The following is an 8,857-nucleotide window of genomic DNA, read 5'->3' on the forward strand; positions in this document are numbered from 1 at the left end:
TTACACAAGAAGAGGGATAGTATGGCGATGAGATTATTATTTCCTTCTTTCGTTAGGTCTCGTTTCGTCTTTTAAAATGCTTTCTTTGGTATTTTCTTTGACTTTTTATTTAATTTTAGAGAAATACAAGTCTCGTTCACTCTCGTTAAAAAAAAATAAAGTCTATTTTTAAAAAATAAATTTTTTATTATAAATTTAAAATTTTTTTTTTTATTTTTTTCAAAAAGAGTGTAGTACTAGACTAACATACCATAAAGATTGTTTAATCTTAATTAAGAAATCTGATAGTTTCTCAAAATGGATATAATTAATCCATAAAATTAAGAATTTTGTCTATTCATACGAAAGAAGGGATATATTGTACAGGAAAATGTTAGTATAATTTTCAAACACGCTCACTCATATATTTTATTTATTTATTTATTTAATGATTAATTATGTTTAAAAAATATTTAAAAGAAAAAAAATAAATAAAAACGAGAGAATAAAAAGTCATTTGCACTAGTGCATATACTTAGAGTGGGTGGTTTGAATAATGAGTTGAGATGAAAATTAAAAGTTGAATAAATTTTATTAAAATATTATTTTTATTTTAAAATTTTATTATATTTTATTTAAAAATTTTAAAAAAATTATAATAATTAAGATGATTTTAAAATCCAAACCATCCAGGTGGCTTCGCTTCGTATATATGCGTGAGAAAGAAGTTCTCGAAGACCCGGAGGCTGGAGAGGCCAGAGAAAAGGTTGTCCTACGGAAATCTTCTTTTCATGTCTATTCATAAAAAAATAAAATAAATAAAAAATCCCTCAATTCCCAGTACATAATTCAAAAGGCTTTTTAATTTAATACCATATCAGGTCTACATCACTTGGCAAAGCAGCAAAACTTGAAGACTTCCATTTCACTCTATGTATGTATCTTCATTGAACATGGGACAGTTCTTTTGTAAAAGAAAAAGATGACAGATATTTAGAAGAAAAAATGGAAAAACGAAGACATGACTGATAGACATGACCTTCGTATATGATGCAACAAAGAGTATAGAAGAGAAACGAAACGAAAAGAAAGGAAAATGGGGAATAAAAAACTTCTAAAACAAGTTGAAGTTGTTGAATCTCAAGCTTCCATAACTGGCACTGGCATAAGCACTGAGAAGCTCATTTTGGGCAGACCAGAAGTCAGCTTTCAGACCACCTCTCCTTACTGCTTTAAGGATTTTGTTCCGATGTGCATATCCTGTGACCACCACCTTATGACTGTTTGCATCAACTTCCACCTTCTCTATACCTATTATTCATATGATCACCAATCAATCAACCACACAACCCAGATCATTTGATGAACAAAAAACAAAATGGGCAATTAATGATTCATGAAACCAATGTTTGTGGGACTTGTTCTGCTAAATCAAGACTGCAATCTTGAATAAAATGATTGCCATGCAGTTTGATTATCTGCATGATTTGGCTGTTTTCAAAACGCTTTACTGAATAATATACGTACCTTTCAATTTTGACAAGCATTTCCTCAATCTTTTCTCATGTATGCCGACCATATCCACCTTCAATTCTACAGTCTGCATGCAAAGCTATGCATTAGGCTAAACTTGGGCATGCTACAGACACAACAATTGTAAAGGGTATTTAATGCAGTGGAACGTAATTTAAATCAGTGTATGCAAGACCATATAAATGGCCACTGCAAAGTCTTGAGTGGAGTGACAAGAGAAAAAGTGCATCTACGTGCAAATATGAAGGGAAAATCAAGGAAAACGCTTCTTTCACACACTAGTTTCGCATCCTAGCTTGTATTACATGCATGTAAACTGTGACATAAAATGCTGTGAAACTCCACTTTTGCAATAATTTACCTCCATTCAAAACTCTAGATTGGAAATATGGTAAGTCGATGAGATACTGCTGATGGGAGTGGTGCAATAAAGTGAAACAAAGACAAGGGATTAGGCTTAGGTGGGGAATTAATGAATGAGACAGACAGGGAATGCCAGGGACTTATATACATATAGGAGAGAAGACAAAGGAGTTAAAGTAGTTGGAGTAAACAATAAAGTCGGTCCTGGTTTTGGGGTCTGCTACTAGAAGTCTAGAACTAGGAGAAATCATCTGCTTTGTCTGCTTTGCTTTTTCAAAGAGTGAATCACAACCAGACACAAAACCAGAAAACAAGAAAACGGTTAACATGGAGAAAGGGTTTAGTAGTACTTGTGAGAGCTCAAGCTTCAAGGCTTTCGCGTCTGCGCAAAGCAATGTGAGTCTCAAGCATTTGAAATGATTGGCTTTGACGGGTCCAACTTCACTTTTTCTTGGGGATATATATGGGTTGGGAATTTAGGATTCTTTGTAGGAAAAATGTAAACAAGTATAAACCCACATCTAGATCAGATGCTTCATTCCTGATCAGATGATCTAATCCCTCCATTTTAAGCCAACAGATTGGTAAAGTTGCGACTAAGTCATGAAATATGGCACGTCTTCACCGTTCTTTTCGTGATAAAGTGAACTCTTTCCTTGTTGGGTTACACTCAGCGTATGACACACACAGTGAATCAGTGATCGTCCACATTGCAAAATGGAAAAAAGGAAAAGGGCAAATCATGAAAAGGAAAAGAGAATAAAAACTTCAACAAGCTCAAGAAATAATAAACTACACAGCAAGTTTGGTATTTTTGGGTATTGTATGAGTATCCTTAGAGAGCAATGATGAACAGAAGATGATCTCTGGCTCTCTGCATTAATCCCAATGATAAATAGTCATTCAAACACAGATTGCTTCTTAAAAGTCAGGAACTAAAGACACTGTGCGCATGTACTTGTGTGGGGGATTACTCTTTGGTCTAAGTAACCCTACAACAATCATCGATCAACCTGATAAAATATATGTCATTTCCAGCTACGACTCGGGATAATATTGATCATCAGAAACATACAAAAAGCTGGATGGATAGGGCCCGACAAAGATTCAAATCCCGAATGCTTGGGAGTTTGGGATCAACAAGAAGAATGAAGGAGTACTTTCTTTAATTTAGAATGAATCTGCGTCTCGAACTTCTATATATACTGACATTTCTTGAGAATCACATCGCATGCATCATCATCATATCATGTTGGTCATACCTTGTGCTTTTTTTAAACGACTTGCTGTCGACGCGCCGCATTCTGATCTATTGTGGGGAATGCAGATGAGTGTGATGCACTCCTAAACGAACTAGTAGTAGACAAACGTGGGACAACTCTTGTAGACGGAAGTCATGAGGTTTGAATATTTCCCGGCGATAAAAGCAATGAGGGTCTAAAGTTTCAATTACACAGTATAGAAAGATTAGAATACAAGATAAATTCAAATCCCGGGCGTTCTCGTCAAAGTTTCGTCATGGTTCATGTTGTATGATAATGTAATGATATTTTAAGACCTAAAGGTATTACATTTCCAACGTGTTGAGTCGTTGACAGATGGTCAAGGGTATTATATTTCCATTAGGGGTACCTTAATGGATGGGCCTCACAGTTTCTTAAAGTTTACCATGTTTCCTAACTCAACTCAATGTGCTTTGAACCAGATATTGGGAACTAACATTGTATTCAATTCTATAATTTGATATTCTAATTCAACGAGAGATGTAAAACACTGTAACTTTTATCTCATCTCATCTCATGTTATTTTAACTTACTATTCAAACCTCTTCAGGTCTCGTTTGGTTATAAAAACTATTTCAACTCATCTCATCTCATCTCATCTCATATAATTATTATAATTTTTTCAAACTCTACACACAATAAACAATTCAACTTTTTTAAATTTTAAAATAAAAATAATATTAAAAAATTATATTCTAATAATATTTTATTCAACTTTTAACTTTTATCTTATTTCATATGTATAATCAAAAGAGGTCTAAATAATCTTGTAGAATCTAATATTATTAAAAAATATTTTCTATTTGAAAGTCAGTGTGGATAACAAGTTTTAATTTGTAATAAAAATTTATTTTTACGTCGTTTTGAATAACACATATTAAATACTTACGTAATATAGTTTGAATTGGAAAATAAATTTTAAAATTTAAATATTATAAATTAATTAATCTAATTATTTAAATAATATGAATGACATGTTTTAGAATAGAATAACTCATTTGCAAGATATTTTATTTTTAATTTTTTTATAAATTAAAATCATATCATCAACGATGCATCCTCTGGACCGATTGATCTTCTTCTGAAGTAGACCCGATGGTGAAAACCGCTAGTGGACCGCATGAGGCTCATATGGTCGTGAGTCGTGACAAACCGCACTCGGAAACCCAACTCGTATAGCCTCTGGACTCTGTAGAGACCAAAATCTGTGTGATTTTCGCAGTAAAACAAGCAAACACCCAAGCTTCCCCTTCCAACTTAGCAGCGGGACGAGGACAAAACCGTTCTGAGCCCATTCCGTGAATGCAAAACCAAATGCTCACCAATTTTCAGGTTTTCGCGCTATAGAGACGCTAAAGTTACATATCTCACTTTTAATAATTTTGTACGGTTCTTTTTAATGGTTTAGTTTTGAAATCCCGTTTTATCATTGCAATGCATGGATATATAACTAAATGTTGAATTGAAAAGGTTGAGCCCGTTTCCTCTGAGAATTTCTGCAGTTAGTGTACGTACTATTTTGTGTTGGAAAATATGTCTTTTGTATACGGAATTGTGGTCTGTGAAGGGAGACTATAGCTTTGACTTCCACTGAGTTTAGTGCAGAGCATTGTGAAAGCACAACTTGATACTTCCAAGTGAGATAGATTTGTGATAGTTTTATAGACTTGACTAGGTTCATAAGAAACTGGGTTTTTGGTAGGCCAACAGGTGTGTCTTTTAGAAGAAGAGAGGGAGCTGACACTAACATCTGCACCTATTTGGTATGAGTATGTAGTATATGGATTTTCATAAAGGAAAAGCCTAAACAGCTAGTGTACCACAATTCATCTTCATCATGGTGAGATTTTATCTAAAGATTACTTATCCATAAAAAGGGAGAGATTTGATCTACAAATCTTAGACTAAGATCATGAAGTTAGTGCAGATTTTACTTCTTAGTGAGACACACAAAAGGGATTGACTTGTTCAAACCCAGGGCAGAGGATGATGATGATCACAACCATCAAGCACTGGGGGGTAGCTGACTGGGGGGTAGCTGGTTTTCCCAATCCTAAATTTGCTCCTCTGGTAAGACTTTCATATGTTAAGTACCATCACTATTGTAGGTGGGATCTCACATGGATGGCTGACATTGATTTTCTTAATTCTTATATAAGCGACTACTTACCTGCCTAGGACTGACTGTTTTCTTGCTTGAAACAATTGTAGTACTCACTTCATCACGTCGTCACAGTACTTACGTATGGGCTAACAGGTCACACTTAGGCCCATGGTTGATACCAAACTTCCCTCTCACCTGGTTGACAATATAACATTTCTTCCATTATTGCAAGATTGCATTCAGTAAACCTAGAGGAATCATTTATGTTAAAGGAGACAAAGATAATCTACTAGATTTTTGCTGCATTTCAGTTAACAATAATGACAGTCAGAGTCAACATAAGATTGACATATCTTGACCAGAAATTGTAATCTTGTGCTTCTTGACAGGGAAAAAAAATACTGATCTTGCTTCTTTGTTTACGTGTTTCACAACCATACAGGAGGCTAGTTCAAAGAATGGGCTTGGAAGAGAAAAATGGAAGTTCTGAAAGCTCAGTCCAACAATCATTCGATGACCAGCACTTTGTGCTTAACTTCATAATGAGCACTTGCTTTGGCCCCGATGTCAAGTCTGATAACCCAAGGTGCTCAGCAGCTCAAAGATTAATCAAAGGTTTAGCACCATATACTTTGAGTGATCTGGGTGCTTCATATATCAGCATTTCTCTATTAGAGAGGTTATATTATTATATCCTGAGGAATGCTAATCCTGGCCTGGTCTTAAAACCAAATATGTTGCATATGTATATAAAGGGCAACCTTCCTTCATTAAGTCCTGGGTCAATAGAGGAACGTAAGCACTTCACAAGTATTTTTCCTTTGAATCTTCATAAACAAATATGGTTCCCAGCGAGCTTCAGGATTGTGAAAGGAATTGTACTTATTAATGATCCTATTATAGTACATATGAAAGAGGAGGATCTGGAAAGGTTCAAATACTTATTAGGTTTAGATAATTTGAAGATAGATATGGATGAAGCCTTGTGTTACAAATACGAGTACCGAGCTGGCAATGGCAATGGCGAGCAGAATTGCATGAATGGTATGGAGGCAGCCTCAGAATACACTACAAAGGGCAATGGTGATTCACCAGTAAGATTTCAACAAAAATGCAAGAGAAGGCACTGCTGTGACCCTCGGTCAATGCCCATATCAAAACATCAAAGTAAAAGAGGAACTCTCCAGAGGACTTATAAACTGGATGGGCCTGTCATGATGCCTCTTCTCACTATTCCAAATGTAGAAGATTGCAACTCCCCTGCTGCTATTGTTTTGACTGGGACTGCTAGAGGAGGGATGGTTGGGCCACCTGTTGGTACCGTGGACATTGGTATCAGCAAAGATGCATATTTATTCCGAGTTGCTCTACCAGGGGTCAAGAAGGACAATTGTATGATTGTCTTCTCTCCTCATAGCCCTTTAATTATTCCTGGAAAGATTTAATAATTATGATAGGGGGTAATTTGTATGGGCATTATGTTTGTGTGGTCATCCTAACAGGGGACCTCCTCTGAACTTATGGGTAAGGGAAAGCCAAAATAATCTCTAAGTGCACCTAGTATAACTTGGGTGCATCAGTGAGGAATTCTTTTTATCCACCATATAGCAAATTTAAATCATCTGCTTAGTGCTTTCTGCTTCTGCACATTATTTGTTTGATAAATTATGGATCCCTGTGGTTGTCCTGGTGGAGATGTCCTCTGAGGACTCAGAAGGTGAGATGGGACTTGCACCCAATATGTGCAGAGGCTACATTCTAGATTAGTCTGTGTATCCTGGTCAGTGATGCTTATAGTCTGTGGACAGCATTTCCTCTCAAGTGTTTCTTTTTAATAGAAGAATAAAACGTCCTATGGTCAGTCCAATAATGTCATGGGGTTCATATCTAGATATAAAAATCAATAAAAAATAGTCTTTAGTTCGTGACAAGCCCTGAGGGTTTAAGTGGCCTTGCGGGCTTGAACACAGACCTCACCTGTCTCTCATCCCCACACTTGGTGTGAAGAAAAGGAAAGCTATTGCTAATTTTCAATGGATAGGTGTTGTGTGCTTTTTTTCCAGCAGGGTATGGGTGGTATTTTAAACACAACAATTCCTTTTTATGTTGACCATCGTACTGACACACTTCCCTTAATGTTACTACAGCAAAGTGCTTGATGACTCTTCTCAATTCTATTATTTCCTCTCTTTTACACAATTTCTCAGATTTACTAAGTGAGAATAAAATATTGCCTAGAAGATGAGGAACAGCAGTCCCTGCTCCCATTTCTGTCATGCAGATGCGATTAATATCATTTGTTGTAGCAGGTCAGTTCAGCTGTGAGATTGAATCTAATGGGAAGGTTCACCTCCGAGGGATAACATCGGGTGGAAGAACTATAAAGAAACCCTGCCGTGTTTTCGAGATGGAATTCCAGCAACTATGCCCGCCTGGACCATTCACGCTCTCATTCAGTCTTCCAGGACCTGTTGATCCAAGGCTCTTTGCTCCTAACTTCAGATCCGACGGCATTTTTGAAGCTGTTATTTTAAAACAAGAGTGATGCAATGGTTTTAGGTACATGCTTTAGCTCCTGTGGTTTGTGTGCCATAGGAAGATGGAGGTTGCTCGAGTTTTGTTCTTATGTGTAATTACTCAAAGGTATGCTGATCATAGCATTCAAAGTTGCATGGGGACATTGGTTTCAAGAAGGTGAAGCAAAAATATGGAGATTTATTAAAATGCAGAGTGTGCTTACAAAGTCAACCGTAGGTAGTTTGCTATTTTGCATATGATGTAGAAGTTGTAACTTTTCAGTTTTTGCATACTAGTTAGTTATTCGATTATCTCATGGAGATTTTGGGTAATTTGATTTCAGCATTTGTGTATCCTTAACTATACCTTGTACTTACGTTACTGGCTGAACACCTTTGTAAAATGGAAAACGTCACCGTTTTGGTGACTGCCTTGGGAAGTCCACAGCTACACGGCCATGATTTTCGACTCGACATGACATTATCCATAATTAATGTGTACTTCATATTAAATATTGTGACAAAATCTTCTTGATTGTTTGTCGAATTCTAAAGTTTAATTTTAAATAAGATAAGTGTTCTAGGGATTTTATAAAAGTATATTTGTAATTTGATTTTTTTTATGTGATGTGTTAGATTTATTTTATAGTAAAAATATTTTTATAATATAATGTAGTACATTAAATCATATCAGTTTGTGAGTTTACTATTGTGAAATTGTATTTCTATTTAAACAATAGCAACAATATTTAATAATTAATTTAATAATTTTTAAGACAATATTAATTTTGACACGAATACTTTAATAATTTCTTCGTCTAACCATTGAAGCTATTTCATTTTAGAGTTTATAAAAAATGCTACTTATCATTCTCACACTACACATTAACATGTGATTTGTCATTTTTGTCATTCTATTTAAAAACGTACTTACACAAAAATGATAAATTACATGTTAGTGTGTGGTGCAGGACACACTATCCATCATGTAAACGTTTTACTAAATATACCTTACACACCACTTAAGAATAGAATTTTTCTTGGTCTTATCAACAATTAGAATAACCTCAATTCTAAAC

At 35.3% G+C, this 8,857-nt stretch overlaps 2 protein-coding genes across 3 annotated transcripts; one reads left to right on the top strand and one right to left on the bottom strand.

The window, feature by feature from the left end:
• Positions 1-813: 813 nt before the first annotated feature.
• LOC108984946 (heavy metal-associated isoprenylated plant protein 28-like) lies at positions 814-2,148 on the bottom strand. The gene is made up of 3 exons (XM_018957055.2): positions 1,874-2,148; positions 1,507-1,579; positions 814-1,290 (listed from the first exon to the last, which is right to left on the bottom strand). The coding sequence occupies exons 1-3, from the start codon at positions 1,877-1,879 to the stop codon at positions 1,094-1,096; spliced, it is 276 nt and encodes a 91-aa protein (XP_018812600.1). The 5' UTR covers positions 1,880-2,148; the 3' UTR covers positions 814-1,093.
• A 2,178-nt stretch (positions 2,149-4,326) lies between these two features.
• LOC108984950 (increased DNA methylation 3) lies at positions 4,327-8,205 on the top strand. 2 transcript variants are annotated; one of them, XM_035682932.1, is made up of 3 exons: positions 4,327-4,490; positions 5,705-6,654; positions 7,572-8,205. In XM_035682932.1, exons 2-3 carry the CDS (start codon positions 5,721-5,723, stop codon positions 7,805-7,807), a joined length of 1,170 nt encoding a protein of 389 aa, XP_035538825.1. In that variant the 5' UTR covers positions 4,327-4,490; positions 5,705-5,720; the 3' UTR covers positions 7,808-8,205. The 2 variants fall into 2 exon arrangements, with proteins under 2 accessions (XP_035538825.1, XP_035538826.1); XM_035682933.1 differs by lacking the exon at positions 4,327-4,490 and adding an exon at positions 5,185-5,228.
• The last annotated feature ends 652 nt before the right edge of the window (positions 8,206-8,857 follow it).

This window comes from Juglans regia, chromosome 11, assembly GCF_001411555.2.
Source record: "Juglans regia cultivar Chandler chromosome 11, Walnut 2.0, whole genome shotgun sequence".
NCBI classification, from domain to species: Eukaryota; Viridiplantae; Streptophyta; class Magnoliopsida; order Fagales; family Juglandaceae; genus Juglans; species Juglans regia.

Coding starts and splice junctions, on each gene's coding strand:
- LOC108984946 (XM_018957055.2), bottom strand. Junction 1,291..1,506: donor ATGCTTGTCAAAATTGAAAG/GTACGTATATTA, acceptor TATGAATAATAG/GTATAGAGAAGGTGGAAGTT.
- LOC108984950 (XM_035682932.1), top strand. CDS start 5,721: ATGGGCTTGGAAGAGAAAAATGGAAGTTCTGAAAGCTCAGTCCAACAA. Junction 6,655..7,571: donor AGGGGTCAAGAAGGACAATT/GTATGATTGTCT, acceptor TTGTTGTAGCAG/GTCAGTTCAGCTGTGAGATT.